This window comes from Perognathus longimembris, chromosome 3, assembly GCF_023159225.1.
Source record: "Perognathus longimembris pacificus isolate PPM17 chromosome 3, ASM2315922v1, whole genome shotgun sequence".
NCBI lineage: Eukaryota > Metazoa > Chordata > Mammalia > Rodentia > Heteromyidae > Perognathus > Perognathus longimembris.
Window position 1 is genome coordinate 32,226,340 of NC_063163.1, and position 16,553 is coordinate 32,242,892.

A 16,553-nucleotide genomic window follows, 5' to 3' on the forward strand; every position below is an offset into this window, starting at 1 on the left:
AGGGGATTTGTTTTATTAAATTGTTCACTAAAAAGATTTTAACCCAATTTCCTATCTTTGTGGTGAGGCTGGAAGGTAAAAAGTCTTCAGTTTATATGAGACAATTGGTGGTGCTACATTAGCCTTAGTCATAGTAGCCAGTCTGAATATGCATTTTTCTTTTTTTTTTTTTTTTTTTTGCCAGTCGTGGGCCTTGGACTCAGGGCCTGTGCACTGTCCCTGGCTTCTTTTTGCTCAAGGCTAGCACTCGGTGACTTGAGCCACAGCGCCACTTCTGGCTTTTTTTTTCTATATATGTGGTGCTGAGGAATCGAACCCAGGGCTTCATGTATACAGGACGAGCACTTTACCACTAGGCCATATTCCCAGCCCCTGAATATGCATTTTGGAAAGAGTATTGGAGGCTGAACACTTTTCCTGGTCGGCTTGTATAACTTAAGGGAGATTCTGGGAGCTCTGAAACCAATGTAATTCTCTCAACCAAATGCTTCCTTTTTATCCTTCTCCAGATGAAAGTGATTTCAAATTCTCTTAACTTGACCCCAAACCTACCAGTTTGAAGATTTGCATAGTTCTTCACTGGATCTATTGTGGAGGCACTTTTGATCTCATAGTGTAGATTTAAAAAAAAAATTAGAGGTGCTGAAGAAAAAATTTCAAAATGAGTTTTAAAATGTGTTATAGAATTAGCTATTGCATTTTCAGTTTAATTTTCCTTTGCCTTCATGTGCAATGAGTTCATTGAAGGAAAAAACCCCCACTGAATTTGTATAAGAAAAAGTAAGACTTGTTAGATTTGTAACTACTGTGATGCATAAACCTAGGGTAGAGTTAAACAAAACTTGTTAGCTGAACCGCTTTGAACAATTCACAGTTTAACACAATATAAGCAGAAAGTTGAAACAAGTCTTATCTGAGGAGGGTGGCGGCTAGGGAAGGAGCATAGATCAATGGAGAGAGGAATGGTAGGCAATTAGGGTCATAATACTTGGTGTACATGCATACCTTGGAGGGAACTGGAAAACTTGAGGTGGATGGGGATGGGATAGATGGCAGGGAAGGGAGAATGGTGGAAGGAGTGACACTGATCAAGACATTGTACACAAAAATGGATATGTTAAATTGAAAGCTCTTTGTGCAACCATTTGAAGGTAATTAAAAAGGCAATACAATTTATTAAAAATTGATAAGTATTGATAAGTATGTGTGAGAAGTGGAACATTAATGCCCTACTGGTGAAACTATAAAATGGCATAACCATCATTAAAGAAAAAAGACAAAACAAAAAAAAATCTTGTTAATTGGTTTTTCTAGAGTTGCAATCTTTCCCTAGTGGAAACTTTTTTTTTTTTTTGGCCAGTCCTGGGGCTTGGACTCTGGGCCTGAGCACTGTCCCTGGCTTCTTCCCGCTCAAGGCTAGCACTCTGCCACTTGAGCCACAGCGCCACTTCTGGCCATCTTCTGTATATGTGGTGCTGGGGAATCGAACCCAGGGCCTCATGTATATGAGGCAGGCACTCTTGCCACTAGGCCATATCCCCAGCCCCCCTAGTGGAAACTTTTGATCATCTTGAAAACCTTGTTGTGTTTTCATAAAAATAAGTTTTTTTCTCTCTTCTCTCACACTTGGATGATGGCTACTTCTGAGAGCGAATCTTCCCTGATCTCTTTTCCGATCATAGGATGTGGGGAAGGGAGGTGTGGGTCCCCCTGAGTGTAATTGTGGGGAAGTCTGGTGAAAGGATTGGGTAATTTCCAAAGTTGGCAGGATTACAGTCCAGAATGAGTGATTAAAAGAGGCTGAAGAGCAGTTCCTAACATCTTTCTCACTTTTCTCCATACAGATTAAAAAAAAACAAACAAAAAAAACCCAACTCACCATCTAGCCACATGAAGTGCCAGACAACTTAAAAGTTTTTCTTTATGTTATCAAAGCTCCAGGTCTGCTCTTGCCCTAAGGGATAGGAAAGCTTCAGTGTTATTTTTGGACCTTTCTGAGATGTTAAATGCAGAGCCCTTGAAGAATGGCATTTTCCCGTATTTTGTAGTTGCCTAGGAGATAACCCTTAGGGAGACTGTATAGGTGTGTTTATTGTGATAGTTAGAGGTAATAATGTTTCATATTTTCATACTCTTTATAATTGATGTTGACATTAAGATAAGAACAGCTATCGGTGGACCAAAAATATAACTAGGTTAAAGTACATGCTCATAAGTTTATTGGAGGAAAGGAATAATGTGAATTTCAAAATAAAAGTGTGATTAACACTTTAGTGCATTACCTTAAACCACAGATTATGATTAATTGAGATGGAATCTTGCTTTTCTCCCAGTAGGTATAGCTTTTCTGTGTCAATGACTTGTTTTGTCCTTCATGTTCTTTCAAGCAAATAGTGTCAGGTTATAGTTAGATAGGGATAATTTTCAATATTTGGTACTAAGTACTATTAAATTTAGAGTTATGGGGGGCTGGGGATGTGGCCTAGTGGCAATAGTGCTTGCCTCATATACATGAAACCCTGGGTTCAATTCCCCAGCACCACATATACAGAAAACGTCCAGAAGGGGCGCTGTGGCTCAAGTGGCAGAGTGCTAGGCCTTTAGCAAAAAAAAGCCAGGGATAGTGCTCAGGCCCTGAGTCCAAGCCCCAGGACTGCCCACCCCCCCCCCCAAAAAAAAAAAAAATTAGAGCTATGAAGTGAGATGTATCTTAGACTAAGTATTTGAATGCAGGATTCAGTGATTGAAATTGTTACAGGAGCAGGCTGAGTGAAAGCATGGAAAAGAATGTCTCAGTGGTCCTGGGTATGATATAGCAGCACTATCAGGGTGCCCTTTAGTTTTTGGGGCTCCTGAGTCTTGCCTTAGGTCTACTGAATCAGAAACTGGGAAGACTAAGAGCTTAAATCTGCTCTTTCTTTTCTTTTTTTTTTTAAATCTGCTCTTTCAAAGAAAGTCTTGCTATGATTCTTGTGGATACTGAAAAGGTGACGAACAGCTGCTCTGGATGGTCTAGACTGTGAAAACTACCCCAGTCAAATATGTTTGGAGGCTTTCCTCTTACACATCTCACTCTCCATGCGCATCTCTACAGCACCCCTGTGAAATGATGTAAATTTCATGAAATTTAACTGTCAGCCCCAAGTTGTTTTAAAGTATTATGGTATTTGTCTATTTGTCTGAGATGAAAGCAAATGGAATGAAGCTTGAAAGGTTGACACTGGATAGCTATCATATTCCCAATGACATCACTGGACGGATCTTTTGCTTCCCTGGCCTGCTACATGTACTAACCAATGAAAGAAAATAGAAAGTTTGCTAAAAACCAGGCATTATAGCTGTTTTTCAGTTGCATGTGGCCTCGGGTTTTGCTTATGGTGTTGTATGCTATTTAATTTGGCCATCTCCTTTATTTATGTGTAAAGTAAATTCATAGTGGATGAACTGTATCTGTATAACTTAAAGTTGGCAGGGCTTTGAAGCTGTATGTCTAAAGCTGTAGAGTCTTAAGTTTTCCTTTTCTGTAACCCCAAGAAGTTGCAGTCAGGTTTTATAAAAGTGCTCCTAGTTGCTTCCATTTCATAATCCTTCAATTCTTCTACTTGGAGTTGATGCTGGAAAAAGCTACTCATGAATGGATGAGCATAGTTCCTGTTTCCCACCCTGCAGGATAGTAAAGAGGATTGCTGGTGATTACAAAACAGAGCTACTTCATACTTCATTTCTAAAAAGTTACTTGGCTAACTGGCCATTTGAACTCTACTTGAAGAACCAGTATAAAAGTGTGTGTGTGTGTGTGTGTGTGTGTGTGTGTGTGTGTGTGTGTGTGTGAGAGAGAGAGAGAGAGAGAGAGAGAAGCTTTTTCCCCCATTTAAAATTAAGGATGTTACCTTATAGTTTTGTATCTATAAGAGTAAGGTTGAATTTCAGAGAATTGTTTGATAATTTTAAGTCAGTCCATTTTCTCTTTCAGCAGTTTAAATTTTTCATAGAACATCTTTTGTCATGAATGTATAGGCCAAATGAGCAGGACTTTGATACAGTGAAACACTATAGTGAAAAACTTGAATTTAAGATTAATACTTATGTAGCCCAACAAAAGTTTACCACTTAGTATAACCATCATACTTTATCACTAAATGATTAGTGTTAATGTCTATTTCCTTCAGGTTTACAGTGGCCTTGATTATTGGACATTATAGTTCTTAAGGGAAATAACAAGTGCTTAGATCTACTCAGAGTTTTAGTGTTAGAATGTCTTAGTAGTTTAAGATGATAAACAAAATGAGTGTGTAATCACCATTCTTTAGAAAGCTACACCTTCAAGCGCAACCTCTTTGACTTTATGGTTTTGATATAGAAGCCAGTTTCTCAGATCAGTTTTCTAGCTACTTTTGTTAGCTAATGTCTCTAGTCTTGTCATGGGCCTTTGGATTTCCTGTTATTTTCTGCCCTACTGCCTTTTCTTGCTATGGTGAGAATCAATAATGGGGTGTTTTCCAAAAGAGAAGAAATAATGAGCTTGACCTTAGCTAGCCTCTTGCTTTTTCTCCCCTCAGATTCTTATACTTCTCATAACAATATCCAGAACTTTCATTTTCCCTTAGTTACCCCTGTGTTCTGTTTCAGTTTATCATATTTTTAATTTTGGAAATAGTTTGAATAAATTTGGGTTGTAACTAGGCTTATACATGCCTACACAGTGGAAAAACAGACTAAGCCCATATGGAATTAATTGAATCCCATTGAAACGTAGACCCACAAAAGGTAGTTTTAAGAGTTAAAAACAAAACAAACATTATGTCAAAGCAGTTAGGCCTTGTTACCTCTGTTTTAGGTAAGAGTATTTTTAATTTAAAAGGCTGCCCAACTTTAGGGTTTGAAGATACATAAAAAATGTTTCCCTTGCATTTTTACATCTCCTGGGCTTTATATTATATAACTTTCTGCCCCTGTTTTCATATCTATTACTTTGCATTCTGTACCTTCTATGCAGGTTTTACATCATAAATCTGACATCGTCCCTACTCTCATTTCTCTCTAAAAGTTATCTATTTTCATGGCCTCTCTCTCTTTTTTAATAATATGCTTTTACAGCACTTTCTTGGAGCAACTCATACTAGTTTTTTGGTAATACTTTACTTTTGTGAAAACATTTGATGACTCTATAGAATTTAAGCTTTACCCTTGATTTTCTTACCTTTTTAAGCATTAGACCACTTTACATGCTATTGTCTGAATTTAACTATATCCCACGTTCTTTGTCATAGGGGCTTGAAATGACTCCTTTCAGGAGTTACATGAGTTGTGTTTGGAGTGAGACTCCTGAATGTAGACTAGTAAGAGAGATGTAATATAGTGAGACAAAGGATAAAGGATGAACCAGTGCAACAGTAATACAAGACAATGAACTGTGCAACTTGGGGGGGGGGATGGGTAGGAGAGAAAGTGGGAGAAAAATGATGGAAAGGTTAACAAATTTGACAAGAAATGTACTCACTACCTTATTAACCCATCTGCATATCACCTTGACAATAAAATTAAATAAAAAAAGAAAAAATGAGAGAGAGAGAGAGAGAGAGAGAGAGTTAACCAGATGTAATGGGCTGAAAACTTCTATTGGCAGGAAAGCAAGCAGGAGTAGAGAAGGGAACTCCGAAACATCTCATCTCCCTATCTTCCAGAGCTTTGTAACTGTGATAGAAGTCATCTCTAGAATGATATTTTATGTTCTTGCACAGAATGATACCATGCTTGTACATGCTTGTTAATTTCAGAGGCTGAAAAGAATATTGCCAAAAGCAATATATATATAATATATATTATATATATATATCCTACCATTAGACTTTAGCCTATACATATCATATTATTGCTTTCTTATTCCGGGGTCAGAGTAAGCCTTTTTAATTCAACAAACAGTTCTATTTAGAATCTAGCTGTGTAGTTAGTAGTGGTCACGAATATGGCCATCTTCTTCTTTTTTTTTGGCCAGTCCTGGGCCTTGGACTCAGGGCCTGAGCACCATCCCTGGCTTCTTCCCGCTCAAGGCTAGCATTCTGCCACCTGAGCCACAGCGCCCCTTCTGGCCATTTTCCATATATGTGGTGCTGGGGAATCGAACCGAGAGCTTCATGTGTAGGAGGCAAGCACTCTTGCCACTAAGGCCATACTCCCAGCTCAGGCCATATTCTTTATGATATATACAAAGTTGTTTTTGGTTCCTCTAGCTGCTTGGTTTCCTTTGCATTCAAAGAAGGAACATTTCAGTGAAGGAAGAGAATCTGGAGTAGTGATTTACACAGTATAGATTTTTAATTAGGATCATAATTGAAGTAGGGTATAAAAATATATTTCAGAATATAGACATGAGTGACCAATTTTATTACATTCAATAAATGTTGGATGTAACTCTGTGCCACTTATTCTGTTAGATGATAGTTGTTCACATGTCCCTTTATAACAAAGAAAAAAATAGGGGCTGGGAATATGGCCTAGTGGCAAGAGTGCTTGCCTCACATACATGAGGCCCTGGGTTCGGTTCCCCAGCACCACATATATAGAAAATGGCCAGAAGTGGCGCTGTGGCTCAAGTGGCAGAGTGCTAGCTTTGAGCAAAAAAGAAGCCAGGGACAGTGCTCAGGCCCTGAGTCCAAGGCCCAGGACTGGCCAAAAAAAAAAAAAAAAAAAAATAGCCCTATTTTTCTATTTAGGAAATGCTTGACCCTTTTGCCTGCTCTTTGAACTAGCTAATGCTCCAAAGACCATACATAATCTTTTTAGATTTGTAAAACACTTACTGCCTAAATACTTTTGACGTTTGAACTCTGCTTGGTGGGAAATTAATTTATTCATTCCTAAAGTGGTCTTATGTTTGTCTAGCAAGGAAATCATCAAAAGGGTTCTCAAATCAGCAAGCAATGATATTGAAAATTGTCTACTATCACCACTGGTGATACATCAAAATGATGTCAAAGATGCAAATAGTCATTCTAGTACATTCTTCTTCGTCACTTGAATTGTTTAAGTTAATTAAGCCAGCAAAGTACTTCATTATCAATTATGTGACATACTAATGGTAAATTCAAAGTTTCAATGAAAGAATTTCAGAGTTATATTTTAATCTTTAAATGTATTGTGTTCTAAGTCTGTATATTTAATGAAAATACTATTAATTTGGGAAATATATTTATTCTTACCTCAGCTAGACTTCCAGTTGTGACATTCACAAACCCAAGCGATTTTACTAAATGTTTGAAATTTGCACATAGGTCAACTTTTGTTCATCTTTGTGAGATTAAAGCAATATATAATGCATTTTTATTAGACTGCCAAGAATTTAATTACCTTTAGTTAATATTGTAAAATTTTAAATATGCTCTGGTAACTAAAGAAGCTGATATAAATTACTGATTGATTTTTTTTTTAATTTGCAGCATTTAAATATTAGGACACTGACAGATGATATGGTAAGGTTATCTTCAACATTTCTTTTGTTACAAATTTTAACCATATAATGTTCATTGTGTGCTGGACTAACACCTTTGAAATTCCTAAAAACTACCTATGTTGGAAATGTTATAGTGATCCAATCAGAGGCAGAACTAGTGAAATAAATTAAATCACTGCCTTAGTAGTCAATCTTAATTTAAAAAAAGTTGTTTAATTGCAAATTGTTAGTCAATTCTGAGTCATTTAAATCAGCTCTCATTCTTTGGGAATGAATTGAATACTTCAGGAAGAGGTAGAAAAAAATAAAGACATGTTGTCTTTTCAGGGATATATAGTTGCTAATTAAAGTAAATCAGATTAAATATCCTGCACATGTTTTTGGAATTTTATTAAAAAATGAGAGTCAGGCATACCTTACTATGATGTATTCTTCATGTTGTTAGTAGTAGGGCCTCTCATAAGTGCAGATTGCAGATAATTGCATGTACATATACTTGCATAGTCAGGTAAATATTTTTGAGGAATATAGTTTTGAGTGCAGTTCATGCATTCATCAATTTTTGGTGTCCAGAGTGCTGTCTCTGGCACCTGGGTAACATGGATATGTAAAGATGAATGTAGTATAGACCTGGACATGAGTGATTTAAAATTGGAAATTTTTGATGATTCTCTCTGAATAATGACTAAGAAAATGATATTCACGTAAATTTCTTGTTTAGATATGGCCATGTCTCAACATTTGTTTAGATGTAATGTGTTGCTTAACGATAGGGATATGTCCTTAGAGTGCATTATTAGATGATTTAATCATTATAGCAACATGAGGAGGGACACACAATTCTAGAAGATGTAGCCTGTTGCACAGAGCCAGTTGTACAGGCTATACCCATTGTCTGTGTAGTCTGTTATTGATGGATACATCATGTGGTATCTGATGGACTAGTGTTTAGAAAATAGTGAGCATAGGGACCATTTATTTATATAGGTTGTATAATTATTTGTAGCCTTTAAAAATAGATTTTTGGCCTTATTTACCATTGAGGACATTGAGGCACTAGATTCATTGAGATATAATCATGTAACATTCAGTTTACCCATTGAAAGTACATAATACAGTGATTTTGATACATTTATAAATTGCTCAACTCCTATGAATTATATTATGAAATTTTGGTTTATCCATAGGAATTGGTTTTCTTTACAACCAGTTTTAGAACATTTTCATCATTCCCCAAAGGAAGCTTCATAACCATAAATATGTCCTCATTTTCTCTCAGTTAACCGAGCTCTGATGACTGTGAGGTGCCATGTGTCTATTTCTGGTCTCTATAGATCTGCCTACTTAAGACATTGCATGGAAATGGAATAACATTTGTGACTGGCTTCTTTCATTTAGCATAATATTTTCAAGGTTCATCTATAATATTTCATGTACTTCATTCCTTTTATTGTTGGATAATATTCTTTATATCTTTGGTTTGTTTAGATTTCATGAGCACACTGCTTTTTTCTGTTTCAAACACTGGCCTTCCTTTCATTATGTGCTTATCTTTACACACTGAAATCTTTACCTAGGATCTACAAACACAGTCATGGAGTGGCTCCAGCAGAAACCATCTTGCTCTTGCTCTCTTTTGTGTTAATAAGGTGCGGGGCGGGGGTGGGGGGTGGGGGGTGGGGGGTGGCGCTCTTCTCAGTGAAGTCTTTCTCCCTACTTCCATTCCATACAACTTTTGGTAGCTAATGCATATTTTTACCACTACAAAATCATTTATCTGCCTTTCTCACCAGTATAAACCATTGAAGGCTAAAACAATGTGTAACTAATACTTCTAGTACTTACCATATTTGATACATCGTAAGCATTTTAATTATTTGTTGTTGAGAACCTTTTGTCCAGCTTTGTGACTTCTGCAGGGTTGGTGACCATTTTTTCATCCTTGCTTTTGTCTTAGGTATGCTCACGATTGTCTCCTCCATTCCTTGCTGATCTTCCTATTCACTTCTTTTCTGATCTTGTGTGGTAGCTTTTCTCTTGTGTAGGGGCCAGAGAGGAGGTGGGTGGCTCAAGCAGAAAGTCTGACTTATACATCTGAGAGTAAGCCTGGCTATCTTGAACAGGAGATAACTGATGAATAGAATTCTTCCTCATTGTTGACTGGTGCAGTGTGAAAGGGGCATTGGATTTGGAATTAGAAGACTCTTGTTGCAAGACAGAGAACCTCAGTACTGCTGAGCTCTGTGACCTTGACAAATCAATCATTTGATTGATCACTTATTTGGAAAACAGACTAATTGTGCCTTTACTCCGTCCTCACAGGGTCCTGAGAATTTCAGAAAAACTGAAGTATGTTGAACTGCTGTTCTTAGTTCTATGCCTATTCACAAATGTTTCCTGATGTCTATATACCAGAGGGTGGTGTGCCACGTTTACAGCTGAGCCATGCAGGGAATGTGTGTTATAGATCAAGGCAGAGCTGTGGGAAGGGAGGGGGTAGCTAGTTATTTTGAGGGCTCTTTTAAAGTATTTCTGGTATGTTCGAGACCAAGGAAGCATTTGCCACTGATACTTTGATATGTGCCGGCAGTATGTTTTCTAATTAACGTTCGCCATCCCCATCCTGTAGACATTCTATGTATTCTTTCAATTTAGAATTTCTTAATGTGAATAGTCACACTGTGGGGATAGAACTTGAGGAAAGACATGCAAGAACAGAGTTTTCTATAGCCATATACCTTGAGCAAAAGTGTTTTAGAAACCTCAAATAAAAACATCATTGATAACATTAGTGTTAAAAATTCAGCAGAATTATTTATTGAATTAGTATCAGAATTCAGTGTCACAGAACACAGTCTTACTGTATAGGAATGAGGATGACACAGTCTTATTGTATAGGAATGAGGATGACTGAAGTATTTGGATCCCTGGGAGCTGCTAGTAGACTTTAAGCAGTATTGTTTCTATGAATACCTGAGTATTCTGTTAGTGTAACTTTTTGAATCACGGTTGTTTGACTCTGCAGTCTTCTGTGGAGGGCTGGTTGTGTGTATTTAGGATTGTTGTAACTTGTTTAGCATTATGAAGTAATCTTAAAAAAATTCTCTAGTAGTAATCATTAGCTTTTAGTCCTTTGAATTATACTGGATTATCCTCCTTATTAGGTATAGTTGTCTGCTTCCTTTATGAAGAACAAAAATTTCTTGGCTTCTGTGATACCAGATTTTCTTGGTTTCATACTTCTCTGACATTTTCCTTTTTAAATTTCAGTGTGTGGTTTTTTTTTTTCTTTCCTTCTGTACTTATTTTATACTATTGTCATTTCTCAGTCTTCAATTCTGAAGCTGTTGCTTTTTTCTTCTGTGAATATTGCTTTATTTGGATGGTCACCTCTGAAGATTGCTACTCATGTCTCCCTTCATATGACCTTTTCCTCAGACATATTAATGTGTTGGACTACTGGATCTCATCCTACAGATGACCTATTTGCAATAGGAACTATCTGCTGTGAGCTAAACACTTCACTCTCCTCCAACTCTTGCTTTTGTTCTTATTTTCTTTTAGAAGCTAACATTACTCTTTCAGTGTTCCTTTCTGATTATTTAAAGACTTTCTTCTAAATTCTTTCTATTAGAGTGTTAGTCTTCTCAGTTTTTTTTTCTTGTAGGAATTCTTCAACAGCTTTAGTTGCTTTCTTGAATGCTCCAGTTGCTCATCTTTCACAGCAATGAGTCACCTATATCTAATCACCTTGCTAGGTGTTAGAAAAGCTGGCAGTCATGGAATTGAGGCCTGTATAACTTGGAGAAGTCCTGATAAGAGGATCACAAGAGCCCAATAGCATTACCCTTATAATCACATAAGATGATGCTACGTGAAATGAACTCCATTTTATGGAAATGATTGTTATATCACAGTTGTAACTACTTTCAACATCCCATGTGTATCTGTAGTTTATACTGTTGATGATGTTCTTGTATCACCTTCTTGGATTGTATCTACACTATCTCTGTAATCTTATCTGAGTATATTGGAAACCCTGTATACTGGTATTAGAATTAGGAAATTGAGAGGGAATACCAAAATTGAGAGACAAAGGGTAAATTAAGAGAAACAACAACAAAAGCAATACTTGCAAAACTGTATGGTGTAAGCGAACTGAACACCTGGGGGGGGAAGGGGAGGGGGGAGGGGGGTATGAGGGACAAGGTAACAAACAGTACAAGAAATGTATCCAATGCCTAATGTATGAAACTGTAACCTCTCTGTACATCAGTTTTATAATAAAAACTTAAAAAAAAAACTTGTTAGACAGTGGAATGGGGGTGGAAGGCTACAAAAGAATGAGGAAGTAAGGTACCCATTTAGTGAGGATGAAAGAATGAGGAAATAAGGATGGGTCACTAAAGCTTTGGCGCCAGGACATTACCAGAAACTGAAAGGAGACCCACCAATTAGAGATCTGTCTTCAAAGGTTACAGAGATTGGCCTTGGGTCAAATAGGGAAAAACAATGTCTTACCCTATTTAAGACTGCTTTTCTAGCTGGCTGGCCTGACATTCTAGCTACTCAGTAGTCTGACATCTCAGGATAAGTGTTTAAAACCAGCCCAGGCAAGAGTGTCTGTGAGACTCTTATCACCAGTTAACCACCAAAAAGATGGCCAGACAGCATTCAGGCACTGATTTCAAGCCCCAGTGCCTGCATTAAAAAATAAAATAAAATAAATTGCTTTGCTGTACCTGTTATTGGTAGATTGAGTCCAAGCTTCCATTGCTCACGCAATATGCAGGAACCTTTGAGAGCATAGAAAGGTTATTTAGGGAATGTAAAAACAACTTAGACTGAGTACAGAAGAAGCTGGACATCCATGGGTTTAGGATAGGGGACTTAAAAGTCCTCCTTTGGAACACATGTGTCTGTGAGCTGGTGTTGTGGAGGCTGGCCTAGCTTTCCTGCACCTGAAGTATGTTTAAGGTGAAATAAAAAATAACAATATGGGGGTAGGGAAGGTGGGAGAAAAATGAGGGAGGGGGTAACAAGTATGACGAAAAATGTACTCACTACCTTATGTATGTAGCTGGAAGCCTTGACAACACCTTGACAATAATTTTAAATTAAAATAATAACAATAGACCCTGCAAATTATGCCTACCGATGAAAAGTATAGTAAGTGATATGTAATTTTAGCCATATGCTAAATATAGTATTCCAAATGTTAGTTACATAAATATATTTAATCTGTACTGAATCCTCTGTGAGTGCTGTTATTCTAATCTTCAATGGGACACTGAGGCAAGAGAGCTTAAGTATTGGGTTCAAAGTCATAGGACTAGCTAGGAAAACTCAGCAACCTGTCTCCCGTGAATATTTCAGTGCTGCTGAAATACTAAGCCTTCACTGAGAGTGCCACATGTGAAAGCCTGAAGTATGTCTCACTTTTTTGCTTTTCTCTTAAAGGCATATGAGATTTCTCTACTTAAAATATTATTGTATCTTAGCCATTGATCTTTATCTTGAGAAGACTAGTCTTCCATAAGAAGCTTTCTATGATGAGAAATGAATTGCTTTGAATGTTTCAAACAAACTAGACTGAAAAAGGTCTGTTCCAAAGGAAGAAGAATGTTGAGAAATGTCAACAAGTAAAGGATATGTGATTTCTTTAAATGTAGAAGCCATTGAGTCCACTCCCAGATACAGGCGTCAGGTTTTCCTGGTGCCTCTTAAAGCACCCCAGAGAAATGGAGTTGTGGAACTTCAGTGGATATAGCTTGTTCTTGGGTAGGTTCTAATGAATTCTTTGAGTAGTGCTTGCCTCCTGATAGTTCTGTGGGCCTTCTGATTCACTTTGTGTAATGATTCCCAGTGTTTTCTATGAGTCGAGCTCATTTTTAGAGTTCTACAGATGAATGTGGTATAATAGGATGTGCTTTGTCTACTTGTAGATTTTTCTGGTACCTGTCAACATGTGCTAGACTTGTGGGCTATGTATGGAAGTAGACATCATATATGTGAAAGAAGAACAGTGGTTTTGATGATCTGGACATATCTCTGCCTTTCTGAGTCAGGCAGAGGATATAAATTATTAGGTTAAAAAAGTACAAGTTAAAAGAGTTATTTAAAAAACAATTTTGCTGGTCAAATCTCTAACAGCCATGTAGGAGTTGTGATGTAGTTAACACTGCCTGAAATGGCACATCAGAGTTTGAGGGATGGTCTAAGGAGCTTGGAAGGGACCCCAGAGACAACAGTAGTTAGTGTTCCTTTCAGAAGTACCACATGACAAAGTTCTTGGTGGTACAGAGGAAAAAATTGTATGGAAAAATTATGATTCTAGCTGCAAGTGAAAGTATTTGAGGCATCCTTAAGCCAATTAAGTTTGCATTTGTTTTCTTTCCTACTTAGGCATGAGAACGATACATGTCTAGTTCTTAAGACATTTTAGTGCTACATAAATTAACAAAATTATTTACTGACCGAGGAGAATATAATAAATGAATCCTGCATTTGTTAACTTTCTATAATTTTCCTTGGTAAATTGCAAACAATGTTAAAGCAAAAGGTCTGACAGTTTTTCATAGTTATTCTATGAAGCTGTATTGAAAATATACTCATTTATATAAAGTAAACATAACAGCAGGGACTGAGACAACTTAGTATATGTAGTACTATACATCAAAACATGTTACATAAGATTTAAAGTATTTACTAAGTCAGGTGGGCCTTTCAGAGCCCATTAATATGAGTTAATTGGGACTTCCTGTACTTAGAGTTTCAGTAGTAGCACTTAAGTACAGTCTCAGAATCTTTAAATATTTATAGGGTGGTTGAGAGAGTACCTCCTCAAATCAGTAGAGTGTGGGAATAACATCAAGAGCTTGCAGAGTGGAATATACTAATGTGCAGTAACGTGTGCAGATCCGTTTATCCATTCATTAAGCATTTACTGAGTGCCTACTACTGTTATAGAAATAAAAAGTTTATAAGATTTTTCTCTGTCAGGAAACAGTGGGGAAACAAGTAGGTATATAATAGTAGTTGTAGTGTGACATGGTAGGAGCTGTAGAAGTATACAGAATTTAGTAGAAAGAGTGAAGTCAACTTGGTTTTAGGGATGGCTATGTAGAGAAGGTGATCGCTCAGTTGAGTTTTGAATGTCTAGTTGGAAGCCAGGCTGGCAGTTGTGATCTTTTAAAAAATCCTGTAATACATTTACTTCCTGAACACCAACAGAATGGATTCCTAGTAGGAGCACATCGGGTTGGCAGTTGGGAAACAGTTGTCTTCAGATGGTACTTATATATGGATAATAGTGTGCTATGCCTTTATAAAAGGTAGTGTAGTATGTATTTAGCCATCAAATTTGTATTTCCTTCAAGTATGTACTATTAATAATACTTAAATTATTGGGCAAAGAGGAATACTGAAGCCAGTTTGGGCAAAAAGTTAGCAAGATCTTGTGTGGCTTTTCTTCCACATAAAGAGATTGAGGTGCAAACTTCTAGACAGAGGGAACATCATATACATATGTAGTATATTCTAGGTTTTCATTACATGTAGGTCTCATGATAGAAGGATGTAGATGTTGAAGAGTTTTATTCTGATAAGGAAGTTTGATTCAGTTCGAGGTTGACATTAGAATCGGTAAAACTCTTGGATTTCAGCTGCTGAGTATTGGGGAAATTTGGGCAGGGCTTAAAAAGGAGTGAAGATCATAAGTAGATTTGTGTTTTCAGTAAAGTAAAAATGATATCTTTATAGAGAATTGCTTGGAGTGGTGTGGATAAATGGATATGGCTAAAGCATTAACAAAGACTTGGCAGTTGATTAAAAGGCTGTAATAATAATCCAAGTGGCCTATACTAGATTTAGAGCAGTAGGGACTTTAATGACCTGAGAGCTAGAAAAATCCACAGAGCTACAGCCAAAAGTGGCAAAGGAGTTTTATTTACAAAGGAGCTTTATTTACAACCCAAAGCCCAGCCTCAACCTCCAGATACTGGCCTGTGACTACCTTGTCCTGGGCTAACTACCCAAAACCCAGAACCCCAAACCTAGAACCTAGAGCAGCCTCAACCTCCAAACCTCCAAGGGAGCAAGCTTCTTTCCATTCCTCCTTCTTGCAGGCCTCCCCTTTCCTCAGGCCTCGGGTCTCAAGGCTTCTCTGTGGGCCTCAGGCCTCTCCACCTCACAGGCCTCTTGGGCAGGCTCAGGCACCTCTCAGCTCAGCTCAGCTCTACTCCGCCCCTCCCCTCCAGTAGGCACTTCTTGATTCTTCCATCTTCCCTCTCTCCTTTCTAACTCCACACACACTATCTCTCTCCCTCTCCACACACATGCCACACATATCGCACCTAGGCACCCTCACCCACACCAGCACATGTATCTATCTATCTATCTATCTATCTATCTATCTATCTATCTATCTATCTATCTATCTATCTATCTAATCTGCTGCCATACCCCCTGCTCCAACGGCCCTGACCCCGCCCCCTTCAGCGTCCCAGCCCACTTGAAGAGCCACATAGCAGTGACTCCAGCGTGGGGTGTGGCTTCTTGCCCTGCTGGTCATTACAGACAACGAATATAAATTAATAATGTATAATCCATATGTTTTTTTACAATTCAGATCATCTTTCATCTAACATAAATCACATAAGAAGTTGCTTTTCATGTAAGTAATAAGAACTCCTTTTCGTCTTTCTCTATTCAAGTCCCTTTATTCACTAAATCTGATGTCTTAACTCCTCTGGGCTTCCTAGACCCTCCTACTTTGCCCTTTAGGATTCAAAGTCTGTTATGTTCTAACATTTTCATTCCTCTTACTGTAATTGAAACCTAGATGTTCTTTGTTGGCTTTATTTTTCCTAGTAGCTTCTTCCTTCAAAAGCTTCCAGGGTTTTTTTTGAAGCATAAACAGACTGAGTATGTAGCCTGTTGTTTCCTCCTTGTTGGTCTCAAGTGTAGGTCTTCCATCCCTCCCACAGATTACCTGAAGGCCTTAGAATGTGAGTTACTGCTTTTCTGGCACTGTTTCTGTTCCCATTTTGTATTCACCTACTGGGTTCTTAACCTAGGTCTATGCACCACCCCAGGAACTACA

The 16,553-nt window shown here is 37.6% G+C and overlaps 1 protein-coding gene across 1 annotated transcript in view; it reads left to right on the forward strand.

Annotated features, from left to right (window-relative positions):
- The window catches only part of Diaph3 (diaphanous related formin 3), a 433,505-nt gene that overhangs the window by 18,053 nt on the left and 398,899 nt on the right, over positions 1-16,553 (forward strand). Inside the window, exon 2 of the mRNA XM_048341270.1 lies at positions 7,437-7,469. Coding sequence (XP_048197227.1) covers positions 7,437-7,469 — 33 coding nt within the window. The remainder of the gene's footprint in view (positions 1-7,436; positions 7,470-16,553) is intronic.